This window comes from Malaclemys terrapin, chromosome 13, assembly GCF_027887155.1.
Source record: "Malaclemys terrapin pileata isolate rMalTer1 chromosome 13, rMalTer1.hap1, whole genome shotgun sequence".
NCBI classification, from domain to species: domain Eukaryota; kingdom Metazoa; phylum Chordata; order Testudines; family Emydidae; genus Malaclemys; species Malaclemys terrapin.
This window is the reverse complement of record NC_071517.1, coordinates 1,305,146-1,329,179: the sequence shown is the minus strand read 5'-3', so window position 1 is coordinate 1,329,179 and position 24,034 is coordinate 1,305,146. Positions and strand designations below refer to the sequence as shown.

Sequence of the window (24,034 nt, the reverse complement as noted above, 5' to 3'; positions counted from 1 at the left end):
GTTCCCAGAGAGGGCACACGGCGAGAAAGGGACATGCTCAGAACTGATCTCATTGCAGCCAGCACCCCCTCCACATCCAACCAGCGGCTCCTGCTCCTCACCAAGCTGCTCCTGTTACCACCTCCAGTGCCCACGGCCCCCTCACCTAGGAGCTGGGCATCCCCCAGGTGCCTGTCGCAGCACTCCAGCTGGTCCCTCCCTCACTGCCCACGGCGTTTCCCCAGGAGGGGAATGGGGTCGAGATGCAGAGCTGGCCTAGGGACTGACCACAGCCCCCTTCTGCCCTGCCTGCCGCCAGGGCCTAGAGCATTCTCCAGCTGTCTCTCCATGCTGCACAACACCAGCCACCACGCTAGGGACGGCTGGTGAAACGCCATGGGGCCGGGGGAGTGACTCACGACAGACCTCTGATCAGCCCTAGAGACCGCCCCCTGCAGGGTGGAGCCCCTGCCTCCTCCTGCATGGCTGGCAGAAGCATCAGATCAATGCAGCACTCCTGCAGCCAAATCCCTGGGCCCAGAGAACCCCCTGCCCATGGGATAGGCCCCTCAGATGGCCCAGAGAAGAGCCAGCCTCCCCCAGCCCCCTGGGCACAGCCTCCACGTGGGGTTCAGCAGGGGAGGTACCTGAATGGGTGGGAGGGGGAACCGCTGGTTTCTAACGCCCGCTGTGTTTGCTCCTAGCTACGGCAGAGTGTACACAGCCACGGACCCGTACCACCACACCATCGGCCCTGCTGCCACGTACAGCATCGGCACTATGGTAAGAGCCGCCCCCGACCCTGGCTGCAGCTGGGGGAGGGGGCACCACACCCTGTGGGATGGCTTGACTGGAATGAATGTGCGTGGGCCTGGGGGGTGGGGGGGGCAGCAGGACGTTCCTGCCATGGTCTGACTGTCGGAGAGCAGCAGGGGAGCATTTCAGTGGTGGGAAAGCCCAGGAGAAACTTGACTCTGCCTGACCCCACACAGCCTGTCCCCCCCACTCCAGGGAGCCCCCAACACACACAGACCCATGATACCCCCCCCCCAAGCCTGCGGGAGCCCCTGACCCACCTTACACTGGTATAGAGATCAGTAACTCCTTTCTACCTATGCTGTATGGTGGGGGGTGAAGCTGGAGGTCTGTGGCCGCCCCCTAGCCCTGGTGCCTACCGCACACTCACATCCAGCATGCAGAGAGACGACCCGCCAGGGAGCGTGTGCACACGTGTGTCTGTGCAGCCTGGCACCCGCCGTGACACACCGTCCCACACAGCGCGGTTCAGGGTGGTTTAGCTAGCTTTGCAACCAGCATCAAAGATGAAAAGTCCCGTTTGTGGGCAGGGTCTCCAAGCCAACCAGGCGTTTTCTTCCTTTTTTTAACCCTCCCTAATGCCCCGGCCAAGGCCTGAGCTGCCGCATGTCAGGATGGGTCCTGCCAGTGCCCCTCTGCACACCCAAAGCGTGGCACTCGGCGGGGCAGGAGTGTGGAGTTCAGGCGGCCTCCGGGCCAAGAGCTGGGCGTGCAGCCGCACCGTGCGCAGAGTGGGAGCAGCACTGCCGCAGTCCTGGGCGGGGAGCCAGGTGGAGAATGGAGGGGCCCTGATAGGGCTGCAGGAAGTGTCCCCCCGCTCCGTGGAGCAGAGGGGAGGGAAGCCAGACAGCACTTAGAGCAGGGGCCTGACGCCAGCCCCTTGGAGGAACCAGGCAGCAGTGGGCTCAGGAGGGATTGGCGGCCCTGGGGGCTGCCTGCCCTGCTCCAGGAGTATGGGGCGCTGCCGGGTTGAGAGGAAACCTCTCTCCCACTCAGCCCTTACCACCCCAGCCAGAAAGAACCCTGCATGCTGGCGCCCAAAGAGCGCATTGTCCCAAATGGAGCTGATGGGAACGGCCAGAGCCCAGGCAGTGCTGGGAGCAGCGTGCGCAGCTCCTGGGAGCCCTCGGCGCCTCCGCCCCACCTGTCCTCCCGGGACAGGACGATATGATGTCATTAAAAAAGGGAAGAAAATGGGCCTTGCCTCTCTCTCAAATACTGATTGGCTTTTCTTTCATCTTTGATGTTGCAGGCTAGTCTATACCGAGGAGGGTACAGCCGCTTCACTCCCTACTAGCAAGACACCCAGCCCCTCCCAACACTAACACTGACTGCTCACTAGAAACCAAACAAACCAAACTAAGCAAAGGCAGAGCCTCTCGGAAGAACATGGTGCCCCTGCCAGGGGCCAGGGCTCCGCCCGGCTCAGCGTGGCACCTAGAACCATAGGTCTTTACCTCAAGCTGCTCTCATCCCGCGTCTCATGTCTCTTTGCTCACCCACCTCTGTCTGTGACCTGCCCTGGCTGAACTGACTGTGTTGCAAAGCAGGCAGCCTGGCCACTACCCTGCTGCAGGGCTGGGGCGGGTCCTGCTCTCCCTAGACCTACAACCAGCAGCAAACCCCGGGAGAGAGCCCAGGCTAAGCCCCCTCCTCTGCCCCTGCTGCCAGGAACCCGTGAAGTCCAAAGGCCAGGGCGTTCCAAGAGAGCTGCCTTCCTGCGCAGAGCCGCGCCTGGGCCTGGCACAGTCTTCCACTGCCCCAGCTCCCTCCAGCATCTCTGCGGCAGGCAAGCCCGCTCCTGCTAGGCCGGGCTTGTTCTTCTTGTGCAGGCGCCTGACCACAGCCAGGGCCCCGGGCGGGGCACTGCTCACACAAGGGAAAGGAGCGGAGGGTTTGTCCCTTAGGATAATGGGCTGCCTGGCAAAATGGGCCGGGAACCCCGCCTGTCTCAGGAGCTGTGGGCAAGGCGGAGCATGCAGGGTAGCTAGCACTAGCAGGGATAGCTGAGACTGGGGGGCAATGAGTGTGGCCCCACCCCAAGACTACCCTGGGGAATAGCACCCGCCATCCCTCTGGCCAAGTCTTGGAACCCCCCATGTGCGCCTGGCTCTGGGGAGCAGCAGCCCCTCTACTCAGGTGCACATCATCGTCATAACATCCAGGGGAGGGGTGGCCTGTGTTTCAGGCCATGGGATGCCAGCCGGGGTTAGCTTTTCGTCCCTGGCCCAGCCACCCCCATCCCTTCAGTCACTATGGGGGAGAGAGAGACTGGAGTCGAGCCAGACTACTCTGTGGGCCAGGCGAGGGGCAAGGACAAAGGCCGCCTCGTGAGAGAAGAGCCTGTGGGGTGCAGGCCCAGCCAGGGGGTGGACTCGTCCATCTGCCTGGGCATTTCTGGGGGGACAACAGGACCCGCTACACAATCCTGGAGCCGCTTTGGAAGGAACTAATGTGTCAGCCCCACCCCACCTCCCCCTGGTGTTTGCTGAGCGGCCCCCAGCACTGGCAGTCCATGCGTGGCTGAGCTGGGCCCTGGGGCGGGGGTGGAGTCCAGCGTCCCTGCCTGCCTGGCTGCGCCCCGTGCCCTGCTGCTGGGCTGGCCCTGGGCGCTGCTCTCTGCCCCCAGGTGGCTGCAGGTGGCTCCAGTGAAAGTTCTGCCTCTGTTTGTGTTGTAGTGACACCACAGCTGCTTCCTTCTGGGACCAGGAAGGGCAAAACAAATTAAAAACAAAGCAACAAAAAACAAAACAAAGAGGCAACCAACCAACCGAGTCCCATACTGTCCACACACATGCACCGAGCAAGCAAGTCCAGCAGGAGGCGCTGCACCCGCCTGAGTCACGGAGAGTACACACCGACCGGACAGCGCCGCGGCCAGCTGGCAGAGAGCCGCCCCTCTCCAACCCTGCCCCGGCCAGCAGCCATGTTGGGAGACTTGGGTCCCCCTCCCACTCCACAGCCTAGGGCAGGGAGGGAGCGAGAGCAGTGCGGAGTGCTGGGACAGCCTCGGAGCGAGGACTCTGCAGGCCCCAGGCACCCGGCCTGGGCACCGCGTCTTCCTTTCTGCCCTCCCACACCAGGGCCATGGGCAGAGCGCCGCAGCAGCCCACGCCCTCCTGCAGGTTTGGGGGACTTGGCCTCAGGGGTAGGAGTCTTGCTTTTTGTTTTCAGAGCTCCAATGCTTTTGCGCTTGCTGGCCAGCGGTGTGTTGAGTGTGGGAGGCCTCGGCTCTCTGAGCGGAGGTGGGATGGCTGATGCAGCAGCAGCTTTGCCTGGGCTGCTGGGTGTCGCAGGGGAAGAGGGGCTGTGTTTCAGAGGGATGTTAGCTAACTGGACTTTGTAGCTCCCTTGCATTTTCATCACCCCAGTGGCCTGAGCTCCTGGCTTCCCCCAGCCCCATGTGGCTAAAGCCAAGCGGGAGCTGCTTCCTGCGCCACACCTACCCAGGGCAGACGGAGTGGGGAAGGGGCTGCATCTCTGGGCCACAACATGGCGCACCAGGGATCATATCAGCCCCTGCCCCCCCAGCATGGAGCCCGAGGCCATGTGATCCCACAGTGGCTGCGTCTCAGCCACCCCATCACCACTGGGGGACAGGGAGCCAACCACACACCCCTTAGTGGTGGCTGCAGGGTCCCTGCTCAGAGCCAGGCCTGCCCCAAGCCCCAGTCCCATGCTGGCTAGGCATTGGAGAGGCCCATCGGGGTGAGGGTCACTATGGGCAGTGCATGGGAAGTAGTGGGCAGGGTTGGGCAGTGAGGGGAGGACAGTGCTGGCTCTGGCCAGGAGGTCCCTGCCTGGCATAGCCCAGCTCTGAACCAGTGACAGGTGGGGGCAGCTGGGCTCTAAGGCTGGGTGCGCTGCTAGCCATGGCACCAGATGCACCCAGGTCCTTGCCAGCTTCTTTCAGCTGCTCACCCACCGCCTGCCCCATGCCACAGCTGGCACAGTCCAGTTGTGTCAAAGGCCAGAGAGGCACTTCCCCCCCCCCGAGCAGCCTCACGAGGTTAGGGTGGGCCATGGAGCTGTTTGCGCGGCTGCTGGGAAGGCAGGCGGCTGGCTGAGCCAGATGGATCCAGCAGGTCTCCCAACATGGCTCTGTCATCTCATGAAACTTCACTTTATATTCTGCATACGCTCCTGAGGCTCCAGCCATGAGATCCTCCTTTTCTATTCCCGTTGTACATAGCCCCTTCCCAGCCACCCCCCGCTCCGCTGTACAAAGCTCCTTCCATGTGCTGTGCTGCCGCCGCCCTGGCAGCCCCCCAGCCCCAGAGCGCAGGCTGGCGCCCGCCCATTCTGTATGCTTCAAAGGTGTGATCATTCTACTAAACAGTATTATTATGAGGATTATTATTATTAAGATTATTAATAAAGATTTCTTTCTTCAACCAGGACGACTCAGGTTTTGAATGGGGGCATAGACGGGGCACAGCCCAGGGTGAAGGCTGCTGGAAGTGGGAGGCAGGGCCCAGCCATCTGCCTCCCATCATCTCAGCGAGGGGAGCCCAGGCCTGCTCTGCAGATGTGTCCCTGCCTGGCATTGGCCTGGAGCTGGAGTGCAGGACGAGCCTTGCAGGAAGGGGTGGAGTGGACAAACCGTGCTCCTGGCGAGGGGCACCCTGGCAGCCTGCTGGTGTGTATTTGCCCACAGCAGGCACCTGCTGCCAGCTCTACCCTGGAGCCCCTCTGGGGCTCTGTGCCCCAGCCAGCCCCACGCCTCACTCGCCCACCCTCTGACAGGGATTTTCCCAGCAGGCTTTTCTGGGGGCTGCCCCTTTACATTTGCCAGAGCTAGGCCCCTGCACTGTTTGTAGCTAGTTAGCCTGGCATTCCTCCGGCCTTGTTCATCCGGGTGTTGTTCTGAAGGAGCGTGGGACAGACCTTCCTGGGCTTTATGCTGGACTTGCCTTGAATCTAAGCCCCAGGAGCCCCCTCCCCAGCCAGCAATTGTGTGACCCCTGCTTGGGGTATTAGGCAGGCTGCCCTCTCCGCTCAGGGCCAGGCTGACCTGTGACTGGCACACGGGGGTTCCTGGGATGTCTAGCCCACAGCCTAAATGCACAATGTGCTAGTGCCCAAGGGGATAACTCTACCTGTGCCACACTGGCCTGGCGACTCTGCACATGGGCACCTCCATGCACCAGGCCCGAGCTCCTGTGGCACCTCTGCAGGTGGCGCTGCACAGTACAGCTGGGTAAGCACCTTACCCCTGCCTACTGGCGGGGCTGGGCTGGGCTGGGACGCCCCCAACAGGCAGGGCACCAAGCCATTGCCTCTGGCGGCCTCTTCCTAGCCACAGGGCTTCCTGCTTCAGCAAGAACGTGCTCAGGGCAGGCCTGTGGGGCATGAGGCTCGGGCACCAGAGGAGGGAGGCCCCTCAGCACAGCTTAGGCTGCACAGGGTGGGTAAAGCAGAGCTAAGCGCCGTAAAGAACAAAAACCTCCCAGGGTAACAGCCGGCGAATTGCTCCCTTCCACTGAAACCCCCAGCACGCCACGCCGAGCCCTGCTTTGTTCAACCTGTCAGCTGGTTTAGCTCAGGGCAACCCCCCTGAGCACAGCAGCAGCTTCAATGCCGCCCTATTCATGTTCCTGGCGAGGTGCCGTTCCCGGCCGTAAGCTGGGGGCACAGGCGCAGGGAGCTGGAGCCGCAGCACCGCTACCCCCCTGCCTGCTAATTGCTTGTTCACCAGCCTGTGAGGAAAGAGTCACCACTATAAATTTCCTCTCCTCAAAGTATCTAGGGAATCAGCACTGGAGAACCGCTGCCGGGCAACAAGCAGGGCCGGGGAGCGCTTGCTGCTGCAGCCATTTCTGCACTCAGCTGATCCACGGAGCTTGCACATGGGCAGACAACCCAGGGCCGGCTGGCTGACTCTGGGCTAGACCCCCGCCGGGGACGGGCGCTGGCTGTCTCCCCACACCGGACCCAGCACGTGGTGTACAGCGGCTCAGGACCAGGCGCAGCCCTGCCTGCACACGACCATTCTCCACGGCCCTGCACCGCACCCCCCAGTGCTGCCCAGGCAGCCAGCGGCCATAGCTATCCCCGGCTGCCTCAGGTGCCGGGGGGGGGCACTAGGACCCAGAGTGTAGAAAATTGTGTCGGCTGCTGGGGCATATGTCTTCTCTCTGCTCTAGCTGCACAGAGATGGTGGATGCTGGGCTGGAGGAAGGAGGGCACAAGGGACGTAACAGGCAGGCAGGAGAAAAGGGGAGAGGGAATAACAGAAAGCAGCAGGAGCTGCAGGGAGAGAGAGGAGGAGGAGGAGGAGCCTCTTATGTACCTCTCCAGCACCCCCAGGAGCCTGGACTGATATTCACCAGCTTCTCAGGGAGCTTCCTGGTTCCTGCTGCTTCCCTGAACCCCCTTGAGGAGAACAGGCAGTCAACTGAAATAGTAGGAGCCAGTTAGGCCCTTAAGACGCTAGTATCTTCCCTCACTCAGGCCCTGCTATCACCCTGCTTATTTGTCCCCTTCAAGTGACTATTGAGAGCCACTCTAGCTGGCACAGAACAGCAGTCCTAGTGAAAGAAGAAAACGCCCCTCTGGGGCAGCATTCAGAAAAAGAAAGAAAGCAAAAGAAGCTTTTCTATCTAAGCAGGAAGGAGCTCTCCTGAGATACATAGACACAAATGTTCACGCTGAGCCTTCTGGCCCCAGTGAGGATGTGAGTGGTGAGGAGACGCCTGATCTTCCAGTTAGTCAGAGTGCAGGTGACCTGGCAGCTACTGCAGCATCCGTATCTCCATCTCAAATGGGTGTAACCATGCCCATTCCTGAAGAAAAGTGTCGATCAGAGAAGAGTGTGGTGGAGGCACAAGAAACAGCTGCTGCTGAATTTAGTTCCTTAAGTCTAGATGATCCAGGACTGTGGACCCATTTGAGCATTAGCCTGAGGGACTTCCTTGTACTGCATGGGCCACAGCAAGTGAAAAACTTCATGTTCCCAAAAGACAATGAAAATAGAAGTTTCCATCCAACACATTACTGGCGTGAAATCTCCAATGGTGACAAAGTGGAGAGGCCATGGCTTATGTAGTCAAAAACCCAGAATGCTGCATACTGTTTTTGTTCCAAACTCTTCCAGTCTAATGTTCCAGCCCCATTGGGTTCTACAGGAACAAAGGACTGGAAAAATCTGGCATCCCATGAGAAGGGAGCAAATCACCAGAGAGCATTCCAAAGGTGGAAAGAGCTTGAGATGAGACTAAGGTTAAAGGCCACCATAGATGATCAGCATCAAGAGAAGATTGCATCAGAGTCTCTTTACTGGCAAAACGTTCTGAAAAGGCTCATTGCCATTGTGAGAATGCTTGTTACCCAAAACCTAGCACTGCCTGGCACTTCAGATCAGCTGTATGTCAAACAATGGAAACTTCCTTAAAACTGTGGAGCTAATGGCGGAGTTGGATGCTGTACTCCAGGAGCATCTAAGAAGAGTCACCACCCAAGAAATGTACACACACCACTACCTTGGAAAAACAATTCCAACTGAGATCAGACAGTTACTGGCAACGAAAGTCTAACAGAAGATTGTGGCAGATCTGAAGTCAGCAAGATATTACTCTGTTATTCTGGACTGCACATCTGACATCAGCCATACGGCACAAATGACTTTAATGGTGCGTTTTGTAATAACAACAGGACCTAGCAAAAACGTCCCTGCAATGGTGACTGTCAGAGAGCATTTTCTAGAATTTATTGACATTGATGATACTACAGGAGCTGGTATGACAAATGTGCTTCTTAAAAAGCTGGAAGATACAGGAGTTGCGATAGCTGACATGAGAGGTCAGGGCTACGATAATGGTGCCAACATGAGAAGAAAGAACATGAAGAGTGCAGACACGGATCCGAGAGTTAAACCCTCGGGCTTTTTTTGTCCCGTGCAGTTCTCATTCGTTGAACTTGGTGGTCAGTGATGCAGCATTAGCTTCTAGTGAGGCTGCTGAATTTTTTAATGTAATTCAAAGCATCTATGTATTTTTCTCTGCATCAACTCATCGATGGCAAATTTTGAAGCAACATCTGGGAACATCTGACACTGAAACCACTGAGTGCCACACGATGGGAAAGTCGAGTGGAGGCGATAAAGCCTATTAAACACCAAATTGGGAAGATGGATGATGCCATAGTTGCCATTATGGAGGAGAATGCTATGACAGAAACTGTTTGTGGGAGAACAGTGGCAGAGGGAAATGGAATCACCAGAAACATACATAACTTCACATTTCTGTGTGGCTTAGTGTTGTGGCATGACATACTGTTTGAAATAAATGTTGTAAGCAAGAGACTCCAAGGTGTTGACCTTGATATATCTGGAGCAATGAAACAACTGGACAAAGCAAAGTCATACCTACAGTCTTACCGATCAGGTGAGGGATTTCAAAACGTTCTGAAGAGTGCACAGAAGTTGGCAGAGGAACTTCATACTGACATTATTTCCCCACCCATTCAAGAATACAAGAGTCACTGAAGAAAACGACATTTTGATTACGAGGCACGGGATAATCCCTTAAGAGACCCCAAACAACAATTCAAAGTTGAATTCTTTAACCAGGTGCTAGATTGTGCAGTACAGTCAGTTGAACGTTTCATGCAGCTCAAGGAACACAGCAGTATATTTGGGACATTATATGATATTCCAAAACTCCTCACTATACCTGAAGAAGACCTACACCAGCAATGCAGGGCACTAGAGACAGTGTTGACACATGAGGACATGCGCGATATTGATGCGAGTGATTTAGGTGATGAACTGAAAGCCCTTTCAAGATACATTTCAGCAGAATCAACTCCAAAGGCTGTTCTGGAATATATGTGCACAAATAAGATGACCGCCTCTTTCCAAATGCTTTTGTTGCTCTGCACATACTTCTAACACTTCCTGTAACAGTTGCCAGTGGAGAACGCAGCTTCTCCAAGCTGAAGTTAATAAAAACACATCTACGCTCCACAATGACACAGGAGAGGCTGGTCGGCCTTGCAACCATCTCAATAGAGCATGAGCTGACCCAGACTGTGGACCTTCAGGAAGCAGTTCAAATCTTTGCAACCAAGAAGGCACGGAAAGCACCACTTTGGTTATTCAAACAGATAAAAATGCCAGTGTTTACTATGCAGACAAGAAAAGTTACATTTGCTGTTCAGGCGTTTGAAAGTTAAGAGTTACCTACAATTTTTGAACAAGGCATTTTAAGTTGTTAGTTCTCCTTTATTGGGGTGGGTAGCAGAGCAGTACCATGAGAGGAGTAGAACAGGAAGAAGGCAGAATTGAGACCTTTCAAAGTTTTGGCCCAAGCCAGGGCGCATGGGGGCGTCGTTTGAGCTCCCCGCCTCAGGTGCCAAAATGTTGTGGGCCGGCCCTGCCCGGCAGGCTCGGCCATGCCCTTCCTGGAGCCCAGCCGCCAGCAGCACAGAGAACTGAAGAGTGGGGCTGAGGGACCCAAAGCCACTGCCGGCTCTAGGCTCTTCCAGGACTCGCTAGACAGCCACCAGGCCCGGAGGTGCAAAGGAGCAGGAAGGTGGGGCAGCAGCCCTGGCTGCTATGTGTTCTACATGCAGGGCCGTGCGCTGGTAGCCACCTGACCAGCTGGGGGGCAGTCTCCCTCCCCCTCTCCCACACAGGCAGAGTGGGACGAGCACCCGCTTGCCACCGTGCAGCGAGAGCCCCAGGTCTGGTGTCAAAAGCTGCAGGCTGTCAGGCTGCAGCACAGGGCCAGGCCAGGCCACGGGGGGATCCCTGCAGTGCTAACGGAGCAAGAGGTGAGTGCAGGACAGTGCCCGGCTCCAGCCCGGCCCTGCCCATGGCCCTCACCCCGCTGCACAGCAGCTCCAGCTCCCTGGTCCCCAGCGGCTCTTGCCTGCCAGCGTGGGACTCTGCTGCCCCCCCGTGGCTCGCCCCAGGCTGTGCGGGGCAGAAGGTGCCAGCGACTGGCCAGGAGCCATTGGAGAAGCTACTATCTCTGCTATTGTCCAGAGCACCTCCCAGCTCTGCCGCAGCCCCTCCATCCTGCCCTGCGCTCCCCCAAGAATGCCCAGCTCGAAGGCCGAGATCCCTGGCACTGTGCCAAAGGCAACATTTAATAGGTGCTGGTGCTGGCTGGGTCGGAATAGACCAGAACCAGCCGCCCCCACCTGGACCGATCCACGGCAACCCCTTCGTTCAGCACCGGCTCCACGAAGAACTCCACGCGGCAGGACTCCATGGGGGGCGCCTTTGGCACTGCCAAGCCCACCACCCGGTAGAGGGTGGCGTGTGCCACCCCGAGGAGCTGGGGCAGCTCCCGGCCCCGAGGGCCTGCCCGGCCCTGGCAGTGGATCCGGAAGCAGCGGGCTTGGCTGTGGGGGTAGGACCAGCGCAAGGTGAGGCTGAGGGAGAGCTGGTCCGGGCCAGGGCCCTTGTGCCACAGCAGCTGGGAGGCCTGGAGGCTGGGCCCTTGGGGCAGCGAGGAGCGCAGGCTGTCAGCATCCAGCACCTGCAGGGGAGACAGGGGCTTAGACGCAGCCCAGGCTCTCCAGGGCAGCACCCAGGAGGGATCCATGCGGGGAGACACCTCGCCTCAGTGCTGCCCCCACCCCCAGCCAGACCCCCTCCCCCCCTCCCCCCACCAGGAGGGCAGCTGCAACCATCTGCAGGGGGCAGGGCTCCCCAGAGAAGCTCCCCTTCTCCCCCCCGCCCCCAGGCTCCATAGGCAGATGTTGCCACAAGGGATGGCAGGTGGGCAGTGCCGTGGCACTGTGCTGAGTGTGGCCCCCTCACCCGGATCTCCCCAAGGCGGCAGGAGAAGCGCCGTTCTTGCTGGCCTGGCTGGTGGCGTGACAGGATCAGCGACAGCTCGTGTAGGGTGCAGTCCCGCAGCTCCAGTTCGTAGCACCTGGGTGAGGGCAGAGAGGGGAGAACTGGCAGGGCCGCTGGAGAGACCAGGCCTGAGGCAGGAAGGCTCCCTGGCTGGGGACACTCACCGCCTCATCCAACCTGCCGCGCTCTGCCGTCCACAGCCGCTGAGCAGCCCCGAGAGCTGGGGGGGCGGGGTGGGGAGGGGGTGGGGCTGATGTCGGGTGGCCGGCCCTGCGGGAGGAAACGGAGCAGTTAGGGCAGGGGAAGGGGGCACAGGACACATGAGGTTGAGGAGGAGCAGACGTGTCCCAGGCATCCCAGCCTCCCCGTGCCCTTGCCAGCCATGTGACGGACCGATTCCCAGCCTGCCCGGCAGCGTGAGATCCCCGCGGAGGGGCCCAGCTCCTCACCCGGCAGGGCAGCTTTGTGGCCAACACGGCAGGAGCCAGAGTCCCATGTGGTGAGTTCCAGTGCGACCGCCACCTCGGGCAGCTTCTCCTCCAGTTTGTACAGCAGGGACAGGAAGAGCTTGGGGGGAGCTGGCAGCTGGAAAGAGAAAAGGCTGGTGACCCCCAATCCCCAGAGAGACAAGGGAGGGAGAGAGAGAGGGGGAGGGAGTTACATGGGGTACAAGGCAGGTCGCAACACACACAGCACGTGGCATGCAGCTGGCACGCTGAGCACGCAGCATGCCAGCCACAGGCTGCACGCGGCACCAGCCCGGCCCGTGGGCTGCGCACACACGCCGTGAGCTCACACGCGGCACGCACACAACAACCACAAACTAGGTCTGTGGCTGCACACCTGGCCCAGTGCACAGCGGACAGTGCGCATGGCACACACTTGGCTGCACCCCCCAGTCCCTTGGTGCAGTGCCCTGCCCTGGCTCCCCAGCAGGAAATGGGTCTTTGCCACGCCCGCCGCCCCAGCCCGCACTCACCGGACAGCCACATGGCCCGCCTCAGGCGGGATGATCCCCTCGATCAGCAGGCAGCTGCCCCCGTTCCAGGCGTCCTGCAGGGAGCAGCGCGTGCGCAGCCAGTTGCCTGCCCCTCCCGGCGCTTGCTGCTCTGTGAAGAGGGGCTGGATCTCCTGGGCACTCAGGTTGTACCAGGGCCCGACTTCTTCCTCCTGCAGGAGACAGCAGGCCCGGTGAGCCAGGCCATGGGGCAGGCGCCTGCTGCAAGCGAGGGACGGGCGCTGGCTGGGCCCCGTCGCACACTGACCCCGAGTCACTCTGGGGGTTGCTAATGCTCAGGCCCAGGCGGATCCCATCTCCCCACAGGCCGGGACCTGCCCGCCCCGCCCCCGCACTCACCTGCCCCGCCGAGAATCTCCCCGTGCCCAGGCCCAGGCAGAAGCAGGTGCTGAAGGGCAGAGTGCTGATGCTGTGAGTGGGCAGCAGCTCCGCCAGCAAACCCCAGAACCTGCACAGAGAGGCGAGGCTGGTTATAGCAGTGCCGCTCAGCACGGGCACCAAGGACCTCACCCAGTCAGCAGGCCCCTGGCATAGGGGACACGAAGCACAGCCCAAGATGCAGCCAACAGGGGGCAGCATCCTCCCCCCAGAGCTCTCAGCAACTCTGCACCCCACTGGGGTCCCTACGGCTCAGCTCTTTATGGAGTCTGGCGCCAGCGCCCCAGGGCAGCAACACACCCGGGCAGCCACAATCCATGGCCTTCCCCGCACCCCCCCATCCCCCTAGCACGGGCACCCCCCCTTCCCTGCACCCCCATCCCCCCAGAACCGGCACTCCCCCTTTCCCGAACCCATCCCCCCAGCACGGGCACCCCCCTCTTCTCTGTGACCCCATCCCCCCCAGCACGAGCACCCCCCCTTCCCCGCACCCTCATCCCCCCAGCACTGGCAGCCCCTCCTTCCCCGAACCCATCCCCCCCAGCCCAGGCACCCCCCCTTCCCCATGCCCCCATCCCCTCAGCACAGGCACCCCCCCACGTACCCATCCCTGCATCCCACCCCCTCTCCATCCTGGGCACCGATCCAGTGCTCCCACACACACCCCGCCCAGCATGGCCACGCTCACCTGTTCTCGTTCTGCAGGAAGTTCTCCTTCCCCAGGTGCTCATAGACCCAGCCGGGGGCGAAGATGGCAGCGGAAAAGCCGTGCTTGCGAATCAGGCGCAGAGCCTACGGAAACGCGGGGGTGAGACGCAGACGCTCAGAGCCTGGACGGGCTGAGCCATACGCACCGGGGCTGCCAGCACCACAGCCAGCCTGAGGGGTGCTCTCCCTGCCCCCAGGGTGCCGGGCAGCTCACAGGCACCGCACTGTCCCTGGGAGACGGGGATGGACCCCGGGGAGAGGAGGGAAGCCCCCATTCCCCAGAGGAGAACTCAGGCTCCAGGCCTCACTCAGCCCCTGGCCACGCTCCAGGGACATGGCCCCCAGAGCCCAGCTCGCTGTCCGGGGCCCTGGAGCCGCCGGAGGATCCCGCCCAGGGCGAGGCCCTGCCCCCGAGACACCCTTCCGCCAGGCTCAGGCACCTTGTCTGTCTCAAAGCCGCCGCCTACGACCTCCCCGCGAGCAAAGACGTCGATGCCCACGTAGACGTCAGCCAGGCGCTCCCCGGCCTGCGCCCCCATGCGCTCCAGGTGCTCCTCCTTCCAGTTGTAGTTCGTGAACAAGCCATCGCAGGCGTCAAAAAACACCCTAGGAAAAGGAGAGCTCCGGTGATGCCCACCCCCTCCTCCCTGAGAACAGGCCCTCAGGGGAGGGGGCCCCCCAGCTGCAACCCCCAGGCACGCTGCCGCAAGCCCAGCTCCGCCGGGGGCACTTGGGCAGGACAGGGGGAACATCAGAGCTGCCAGGCCAGGGTGGGGCTGGGAGCCGTGCCCCTGCCAGGGAGCCAGAAGGGACGGGTGCCTTGCTACATGCAGGGCTGGTGCCCAGAGCCCACTGGCCAGGCCAGGCCAGGCGCAGGGGGGTGGCTTAGCACCCCCCATGGGGCAGTGACCCCAGGCTGTGTGGCTGGTAAACACCAGCCCGATTGCGCTGTCTTTGCCAGTTGCCAAGGGGAAGGGGAAGGGCTGGGCTGGGCTGCGTACCCAGGCCGCCTGCTCTGTCCAGCGGACGGGGGCACCCCCCCTCACCTGTTCTTCTCATTCAGCTCGTTCTGCCACTTCAGTTCCCCGCTCGGCAAGACGCTGTCGTACCAGAGCACCAGCCCGCCGGGCACATCCCGATGCAGCTGCTCCCGCAGGTCCCGCAGGAAGAGGGGCAGGTTCCGTGCGGCTGCCTTCTGCATGGGGGAGGGAGAGAACAGGGGTCACCCGGGGACACCATGTCAGGGATCCCTGCAGCCCAGGGGCTGGGCAAGGCAGGACAATCCGGGGGTGGGGGGGAGGGACGGGACAGAGCCGGGGAAGGGAGGGGCAGCAGGGCAGCTCTGCTCACGCTCAGGGTGTTCTCGATGTTGACCAGCCAGCCGTCAAAGCGGTAGAAATGGGCAATGCGGCCCAGCTGCACAGCCACGGCGTGGTACGCGGCTGCCTCCCCGGCGAGGAAGGCCTCACACAGCTGGCCCCCGCTTGTCTGCTCCGTGATGAACGTCCCTAGAGCCAGAGCACAGATGGCAGTGTCAGCCTCACCGCTCCGCGCGCCAGGACCCCCGCCCACGGAAGGGGGCGCTGGTAGGTCCCTGTACAGGGTCCCCAAAATACTGCACGCGTGTGGACAAGAGGCATAGGCCCTCGCCAACCCCGGCCTGTCCCGGCACGTGCTGCCGTGGGGGGGGGGGGGTCTGGCCACAGCCAGCACCCAGGTACTGCAGGCCCAGCGGGAGGTGCCAGCTGCAGAGGAGCTCCCAGCCTCTCCCTGCGGGCAGTGCTAAAGCCACGAGTGCTCCCGCCTGCCCCGCCCGCGGTGCCTGGTCTTTCCCGGCGTCCCCTCACCCAGCACAGAGACACCGTTCCTGTGGGCGGCGTTGGTCCAGGTGACGGGGGGGATGGTCACGGAGTGGTGGCTGAAGTAGACAAAGATGTCGATGTACCGCCAGTGGTAGAACACGTAGGGGTCCCGTGAAGCTGAGCCCTGGATGAACCTGCAGGCAGAGGAGGGGGAAGAGGCTCAGGCTGGAATGGCAGCACTGGCCCAGTGCTCCAGCCCCAACATGGCAGTGACGGAGCACTTGTGCCCCCCCCCATCTATTCCCCAGGTGCCAGGCTGCTGCTCTTCCCCCAGGAGACGCTCCCAGAGCAGGGAGAGAGCTGGCTGGTGCTGTGGCAGAGAATTGTTCATCCTCCTCTTGCAGCGGAGGGGTCGGCCCCTTCCCTCTGAGCTGGGGCGGGCAGCTCCACGGACGAGGCTGGAAATCACCTGACTTTCTGGGGGAGTTTTCAAGTGGGACATTATCAGTTATCTGGATTGCAGTGGTGCCAGGGTTCCGATCAGGGTCTGCCCTGGGCACGGCACAGCCAGCCCCTGCCCCAAAGAGCTTCCAGGCCAAGCCAGAGAGTTTCTCCCCATCTCAGGAGCCGCTCGGCAGCAGGTGGAGATGTTCCAGCCTCACCCACTGAGCCTGCAGGGGTGAAAATGTGCCTGGGGAAGCCTGCAAGATGGACACCAGGCTCCTGCACCCATGACCGGTCTCAGAGGGTCCCGGTCCCATGGTGCTGGGTCACTCAGATACAGCAATCCAAATGGAGGTAGCCCAAATGGTTTTCCAATAGGCTGCCCCGTGGGTCTCTGGCTGCGATGAGTTTACACAGAGACACCCCCCACCCCTCAGCTGATGGGAGGAACTGGCGAGAGCCCCCAGCATGAAGTTGGAGATGCACTGCACATTAACAGGGAGCAAACAAGCTCCGACCTGATCGGGAGACAGCCCTTCCGTTCCTTCCTGGGAGCGAGGAGCATTCAGTCTCCTGGGATTCCTCCTCCGCTTGGCTCTAGAACAAATATATTCCACTACCCCGGCTCCTCGATGCGGAGCTGTCTGCAGGCAGGCAGCCTGGGGGAGGCCAAGGCTAGCCCCTAGCATGGCTCTGCCCTGATCCCACAAGCAGCTTGGACGGTCCCACACACCCTCTGGGTGTGGTGTGGTCCCATCTCGTGGCACTGAGACGAGAGAAGGAGAAGGGTCTGTCGGCGTTACAGAAGCAGAGGACAGAAAGCAAACCCAAGATTCCCCTCGGCAGCTATAATCCTCTGTGCTCAGTTACACGCTGCCTACCAAACCAGCAGAATCGCCAGAGACCAGTGGCTGGGGGTCATTAACCCAGCCCAAGAGTCAAGCCAGTAAAAGGCCCCATCTCTGCAGCAGCAAACAGAGATGAACACTCCTACCCTCCGCTTTAAAGGCAACAGGGTCTGGATGAACAAATGTGGGACAGCGCATCAGGCCCCCTGGGCCCTCTTCCGGCTCGGCCGCACCTGGGGCGAGTCCTTTCCTCGCCCTGTGCTGTGGACAAGGGGAAGGATGTTCCTGACCCCCGCCCAGGGCCGCTGCAAGGATGGATTAAGGTTTGCAGAGTTCTGGAAGCGTGAAGCGCTGGGTAAATGCCGAGTCCCATCAGCAGAGGCCCACGTGCCCAGCATGCAGCGCTCCGTTCTGAGAGCCGTGAAGAGGATGGGCAGCTGTGGACAAGTGCAGAGCCTTGTGGCCACTCCAGCCTCGCTCCTGCACCTAGCATTGCTGGGGTCCCTCCGGTCCAGCCCCTACCTGTCCTCCAGGTATCCATAATTCATGTCGTGGCACACCAGCGTGCGGGGTCTCTTGCTGTGGAGCGGAGGCTCCCGGTTAGCCAGTGGCATCGTGGCAACGTTGAAGTCATCGTCACTGGTGGGTTTCCATGCCAGCAGCTCCTCCAGGCTGGACAGGAAGAAGCTGATGGGCTCCGTGGTGTTCTGATCAAACTGCCTTGCTGGGAGGAGGAGAGAAGCCCGAAGATGGCAGGTGGTTAACACTCAGCCGGGGGAGCAGAGCCCTCACTCGCACGTCCGTGGCAGATGAGGCTGGGCCACGCCCAGAGGGCCTTGCCCATCTGGCTGGGCTCTTACCTGGCAGGGGGTGGGGGGCATAGCTGACTGTCTTGTGGAGGATGGTGGTTCCTTGGCTCTCCATGGCAGGCAGGAAACTGTGGAAGAGAATCAAGTCACCCCTGCAGAGACCAGGGGGCCTGGGGCTCACACCTCACTCCAGCCCCACACACCATGGAGGAGAAATCAGGCATTTCAGGGAGAACCCAGCACAGCTGACTGGGCGGGCACACACACGCACCACCAGCAGGAGCCCATTACCGTGTGAGCTGGCCCTTTAAGAGGAAGTTGAGACTGGATTCAGTTCAGAAGCAAAGCATTCTGGGACCGCTAGTTCCAGCAGGAGCCTGGGAAATGCAGGCAAAGCAAAGCATGTGGGGAAGGTTACCAGGATGGTCATTCATACCTAACCTTCCCGCAGAACACACTGGCTCCCAGGGAGCCTAGCTGGACGAGGCCTCTATGCAGGGGGACAGGCTGGTCTGGGTAGTGGCAGGGATGACGTACCCTACTAGGGCAAGGGAAACTGAGGCAGCAGCTGCCCATGCAGCTGTGTTGCCCCCTCGGGCAGCCTGGGCTGAGAGCAGAGTGGGCAGAAGCCATTTCTGAGCAGGGGGGAGCCCTACCTGGTACCTCGTGCTTGTTCCGGGCGGTGGGAAGTTCTTGCCTCGGCTAATGCACGGTCCTGCTGAGCTCTGCATCTACCATCACCTGCTCGACTGGAAACAGGAGCGAGCACGCCGGGCTGCTACCTGCTCTGATCTCACCAGCCAAGCAGCGTCGGGGCGAGGCAGCTTGGGGATGGCTGGGAGACTGCAAAGGAACTCCCAGCGCCACAGGAGCTAGGGGTGGAGTCCTGCCCACCACATCCACACACAACTAATGCCCCTTGCTCCCAGGCCTGCCTGACACGCGCTGCGAGCGCGGGTACCTCTGTCCCCCTCTGCTGCCGAGTTCGCGCCAGAGGCTCTCGGCTGAGGCAGGGTAGGAGGGATGAGAATGCAGTGGGAACACCAGGATGGGTAGGACGTGGGCAAGGGCTGGCACCAGCCAAACTCCTGCTTCCCAATTCAAACCGGGCCCTAGCAGCGGGACCCAGCGGGAGGAGGGAGAGAAAGATGCAGCAAATTCCTTGCACGGGAGTCCTGTGCCTGGAGACGGGCTCAGCTGAGCCAGGCCAGCGAGGGGTGACCACCCAGCTGGCATTTGACTGGCCTGGATGGATTATTTTGTGGATTTGCCAGGGAAATAATTTAATCTGCTGGGGTGGGGGGTGGGGTGTTAGGTGGGTCTAAAGATTTGCATTTTTATCACAATACACTGGACTAGCGACTGGTAAAAGTGTCTGGACCCGGGTAAAGCGGCTGCAGAGTTCCCACTTCCGCAGCTTAAGCAATAACAGATCCAAGTGTTGAAAATCCAGCAGCGGCTGCCCACCGCGCAGGGCGCGGGCGGGTTTGAGTCGCCCGGACGGGGATGTTCGGTGTTCGGCTGCTGACAGGTGTGGGGGGGGGGGGTTGCCCTGTGGGGGAAGGGGGCAGTGCTGGGCTATTTGCATTGCAAAGGCAGTACCCGGCATGGACTGGGTAACGGGGTGCTCGGGACAGCAGGCCCTGCAGGGAGACTGCTGCTGAGGCAGGGGCCCGGGGACACAGTTCGGGGGGGGGGGGGGGAGGAACCAAAGCGAGATGCCACTCGGCAGGCGGGAGAGTCAAAGCGAAAATGAAACAAAGGTGAAAAGCAGCAGCAGAGAAAAGAGAGAAAAACACAGCGCCAGAGAGACCCTGGCACGGCCATGCCCCCCCCCCCCATGCACGGCCATGCACCCCCCCAAGCACCCGGTCCCCTGGCACGGGCCATGCCCCCCCCCCAAGCACGGCCATGCACCCCCCCAAGCACCCGGTCCCCTGGCACGGCCATGCCCCCCCCATGCACGGCCATGCACCCCCCCAAGCACCCGGTCCCCTGGCACGGGCCATGCCCCCCCCCCAAGCACGGCCATGCACCCCCCCAAGCACCCGGTCCCCTGGCACGGCCATGCCCCCCCCCAAGCACGGCCATGCCCCCCCCAAGCACCCGGTCCCCTGGCACAGATCCCCCCCCCGTGCCATGGGGCACATGCAGCCCCGCCCGGCCCGCTCACCTCCTCTTCGCCGCCGGCTCCGGCTCCGGCCCCCTCTTCTCCCGGCTCTCGGCTCCATCCCGCCGCCCTCCGTCCATCCCCCGCGTCCTCCCGCCCCGCCTCCGCCTCCGCCCGTCACATGGGGCCGCCCCGGCCCCGGCCCCGGCCCCGGCCCCTCCCGGGCCGCGCGCTCAGGCTCCCGCCCGGGGCAGCTCGTGGCCCGGCACGCGGGGGGGCCATGGGGGGGTCGCGCGGCGCTGTGGGGAGCGGGCCCGGCACGCGCTGGTGCCGCCTGACGAGCCCAGCTGGGGGGCGGGGGGGGGGAGCTGTGCCCGGGCATGGCAGGGCGGGGGGGGGGGAGCTGTGCCCGGGCAGGGCGGGGGGGGGGAGCTGTGCCCGGGCATGGCAGGGCGGAGGGAGGAGCTGTGCCCGGGCATGGCGGGGGGGGGGGAGCTGTGCCCGGGCATGGCAGGGCGGAGGGAGGAGCTGTGCCCGGGCATGGCAGGGCGGAGGGAGGAGCTGTGCCCGGGCATGGCCAGCCAGGGGGGTGGGGGGGGAGCTGTGCCCGGGCATGGCGGGGGGGGGGGAGCTGTGCCCGGGCATGGCAAGGCGGGGGGGAGCTGTGCCCGGGCATGGCCAGCCAGGGGGGTGGGGGGGGAGCTGTGCCCGGGCACCGGGGTGGCTGTCGGCCTAGCACAGGGGTGTGCTCCTGGGGCCGGCTGGCAGGAAGCACCTACTTTGTTTGCTGTGTGGGGAAGGGGAGCCGGTGCGGGGCTGCGGGGCACAGAGCCCCGAGCCAGGGCCATGATCTTTGGCTGTAGAGCGCCATACGCGCGCAAGGTGTGGAGGAGGGATGTGGCCCCAGGGTGTCCCGTTCTCCCCCCACACACACCACATGGCGAGCAGGCTCCAGAGGGCTGGTTTGGGCTCCAGATAATCTTGTTTAAGGTCTCTGACAGGAGCCCTGGCCAAGTAGGGTGGGTGACTTTCCCCTCTTCCCACGTCCCCTCTCAGCTGCAGGGGAACAGGTTGGCCACGCACCGTACTTGGATAGACTAATAGTGAGGCTGGCCGGGGAAAGGCAGCCTTCCCTCTGAGCGCCCGGCCCGCCATCGAGCCTGGTCACTAGCCAGCCCTGGCGCGAGGGGAACTGCCAGCGCCGTGACACAAACAGACTCCTGGCTCAGAACAGTGCCCCCTTTCCGCACCAGGCTCCCCACGGACAGTGAACCAGGAGCAGCCACTTCTCGGGGGCTGGCGAGTCTGTTTCTCCTGCCCTCTCTGGCTGCAGGCTTAGCAGAGTGGCCGAGGTCAGTATGACCCCTACGGGCGCTAGCTAGCCTTCTCCGGGAATAGACAGCGCAGAGATTTTTAAAAAATCCCTCTGTCTTCTCGGGTAATTATCTGCCCCCACCACCACCCCCGCATCACCGTTGAGTCTGGGCGCTTTGCAGTATTTAACATTCCCCTCCCTCCGTGCAGTTGGGCAGGGCTGTGATTTCTGGGGTCCAGGTGGCAACTGAGGACTTGTCCACGATCACTCGGGGTGTCTGGAAGAGCAGGGCCTGGGGCTCGAGAGGCTCTCTCAGCTTGGCCAGTGGGCACCCCTGAAGTCAGCGTTGCTCTCAGGTCCTCGGTGCAGCAGGGCTAGCTCATATGCTGCCAGGAAACGCGTTTGCTTTAAAACAACTCTTCTTGGGACTATTTTAGGTAACACTGGGGAGACATCTGCTTGGTTTGGCAAAGCCGCTGTTTGCAGCCTGCAGCCTGGCTTTCACTGGCGATGGCCCTTTAAAGACAAAGCTTTGCCCACGGAAGTCATGTTTATTTCTTCTTAACCTTCCTGGGGATGGGTCTGACACGCCTGGCCAGAAAGGGTTAAACATCCTGCAAAATAAATAACCCTCAAAAGACATGTGGGGAGACAATGGGTTTTTTTGTGCATTTACATATGTATGAGTAGGATCATACATCTAATCAATGTACAGTGTAAATCATACAATGTAATCAACTGTCCCTGTCTATGCTGTATTCTGATAGTTCAGATATCAAAAGAACATCCTAGCTGTAGTAAGATGAGGCCCTGAAGAATGGCAAATATTCGATTGCAGGACGTAGAAGCTAAGGCAAAAGTGGACAGACTTAAGCTCCAACTCAAGAGAATAAAGGAACAACAGGAACTGTATCATCCTGAAAAGCCAGCTCCTCTCAGCAGCAAAGATGGGGATTGACTCTATCCGGTTTGTAACAGTGTTGGTAGGTTGTTTGACTCTAAGCAGTTGTCTGTGTGTAACCAAATTTACCCCAACACTGCCACCTTTTATGTAAATGCTTCTACTGTGAGCTCAGGTGAAGGTAACCCCATAACTTGTGCAGAGAATGTAAAAGTCAATGGTAAAAGCTGTTTAGGGCAAATTACAGCTTCTGACATCACTCTTGTTAAAGCAGATCTTATCAAAAAGGAAGATTATTTACCAAATCAGACTGTGAATATTGTAATCCACTATACGTTTACTGTACATGTGCCTTTAGCCAGAATCCATCTTGAATGCAATGGTATTAAACACGAAGTTATAGCTTGTGCAAGGAAGTTATTGCCTAAGGATCTTTTGATTGGGGATGATATTAAAGCTTTGGTCAGTCCAGTTGGCATAAATCAGTCACAGGAAAGAAATAATCTTGAACCTGTGTCTACTTGGGGCAAGGATTTGCCTATGGAGGGTTTCTCCAAATGTTTGTCTGAGAAAGATAGCTGTTTATCTGTGCCAAAAGGCAGTGCATATGTGGAAGAAATTGCTGAGTATCAGTCTGCTATCTCAGAAGTGAATTTGGCATTCGATAGGGCTCAGAGAAATGTTTCTCTAGAGCAAATTAAAGTTGGTGATCAGGTTAAAGCCCTAACTGAGGAAGGAAGGGGTACAGTCTTGGTAAGTGATGAATTGTTAGCCAGTAAAGTTTGTGAAAGTAAGCCCGAAAAGGGTAGACATTATTTGTTTAAAGCAACTCGGTGTAGCTTGCAAACTTGACACCATCAAATTAGGCCTGAATAAAGACTGGGAGTGGATGGGTCACTACAAAAAATAATTTTCCTTCTGTTGATACTCACACTTTATTGTCAACTGTTGGGAATGGGCCACATCCTAATTGAATCGGCCTCGTTAGCATTGACTCCCCAACTTGGTACGGCAACTCTCATCTTTTCATGTGCTGTGTATTTATATCTGCCTACTGTATTTTCCACTCCATGCATCTGATGAAGTGGGTTCTAGCCCACGAAAGCTTATGCCCAAATACATTTGTTAGTCTCTAAGGTGCCACAAGGACTCCTCATTGTTTTTGCTGATACAGACTAACACGGCTACCACTCTGAAATCAGTGTAGTGAGACACGATTTGTGGAACGCAACAGTTTATCTGTTGAAGGAAAAACTGGTTTCAATTGTTTGTCTGTTGCAAATAGCAGTGTGCTTAATGAAGGAGAATGTACTTCTAGGCTTTTGTCTGTGGAGCAGACAGAAAGTGCTTCTCGGTTTATGCTACTTAAAAATTTGTCAGTTGACCCAGAGTTGGTTCTGGATACAACTAAGGCCCAGGAAGCGAATGTTCCTAAGTTTGTGTCTGCTGGGGAGAATGACATTGTGACCACACATGACCCCAGAGGCTTTTCCTGGAATGTTTCTCCTGGCCCCATGAGGCACACTCTGGTGTGGGTGACCTCATCCCTGCTCTGCTCCAGAACGCCTCTCCCTATATTCTTCTTGGAAGGCCACCCCCAGCCAGCTGGCTGGCCCATCCCCCGGCTTCCAGGGACCCACCCAGCCCAGGACAGCAGGGCTGGCCCCTGCGTTCTGCTCAGCTGCCAAGGCCAAGCGTTGGCAGCACTGAATCCGGCGCTCAGCCAGCCACAGGCACCAGGACCTGGCTCTCAGATCGGCAGAGGAGCTCCACAAAGTGACTGGGTGCTGCAGAGCTCAGCCTGTCTGGGGTCCAGGCTGGGCACCCAGGGCTTAGCTGCCACTCTTGATATTGTGGCTACAAACTTTCGACGCCAATGCACACCCCCTCCCTCGCTCTGCCCAGTGGGTGTGCAGTGCCCCTTGCCCTGCCACTGCGTGTGCCTGTCTCTGTACGTGTCCAGGCCTCCCCCAGCACCATGTATCCTTACTCCCACATGTGTCTGGAGTGGCCCTGTCCCGCGGCAGGGTTCACCTCCCCGGCCATCTGTCGCCCTGTGGGACTGCTGCTGGCTGATCCCAGATCCCACCTGCTCC

At 60.1% G+C, this 24,034-nt stretch overlaps 2 protein-coding genes and 1 long non-coding RNA gene across 19 annotated transcripts in view; 2 read left to right on the top strand and 1 right to left on the bottom strand.

The window, feature by feature from the left end:
- RBFOX3 (RNA binding fox-1 homolog 3) overlaps positions 1 to 5,189 on the top strand; it is a 333,267-nt gene extending 328,078 nt beyond the window's left edge. For 16 of the 17 annotated variants that reach the window (XM_054048042.1, XM_054048041.1, XM_054048048.1 and 13 more), the window contains 2 exons: positions 684 to 762; positions 2,048 to 5,189. In XM_054048042.1, coding sequence (XP_053904017.1) covers positions 684 to 762; positions 2,048 to 2,092 — 124 coding nt within the window. In that variant the 3' untranslated portion in view covers positions 2,093 to 5,189. The remainder of the gene's footprint in view (positions 1 to 683; positions 763 to 2,047) is intronic. The other variant, XM_054048033.1, reaches the window with a different exon arrangement.
- A 4,710-nt stretch (positions 5,190 to 9,899) lies between these two features.
- ENGASE (endo-beta-N-acetylglucosaminidase) lies at positions 9,900 to 19,862 on the bottom strand. The gene is made up of 14 exons (XM_054047523.1): positions 19,786 to 19,862; positions 17,664 to 17,740; positions 17,326 to 17,527; positions 15,557 to 15,705; positions 15,060 to 15,217; positions 14,756 to 14,904; positions 14,150 to 14,315; positions 13,690 to 13,793; positions 12,963 to 13,071; positions 12,585 to 12,775; positions 12,055 to 12,206; positions 11,770 to 11,875; positions 11,567 to 11,681; positions 9,900 to 11,282 (listed from the first exon to the last, which is right to left on the bottom strand). Exons 1-14 carry the CDS (start codon positions 19,860 to 19,862, stop codon positions 10,887 to 10,889), a joined length of 2,151 nt encoding a protein of 716 aa, XP_053903498.1. The 3' UTR covers positions 9,900 to 10,886.
- Positions 19,056 to 23,078, top strand: LOC128847812 (uncharacterized). The gene is made up of 2 exons (XR_008446953.1): positions 19,056 to 19,143; positions 21,805 to 23,078. It is a non-coding gene; the product is annotated as an uncharacterized LOC128847812 (long non-coding RNA).
- The last annotated feature ends 956 nt before the right edge of the window (positions 23,079 to 24,034 follow it).

Excerpts from the sequence above, each read along its gene's own strand:
- ENGASE (XM_054047523.1), bottom strand. The coding sequence starts at position 19,862 with ATGGACGGAGGGCGGCGGGATGGAGCCGAGAGCCGGGAGAAGAGGGGG. Across the intron at positions 15,706-17,325 it reads TATGGATACCTGGAGGACAG|GTTCATCCAGGGCTCAGCTT; the intron begins GTAGGGGCTGGA and ends CTCTGCCTGCAG. Across the intron at positions 11,283-11,566 it reads GCCGCCTTGGGGAGATCCGG|GTGCTGGATGCTGACAGCCT; the intron begins GTGAGGGGGCCA and ends TCTCCCCTGCAG.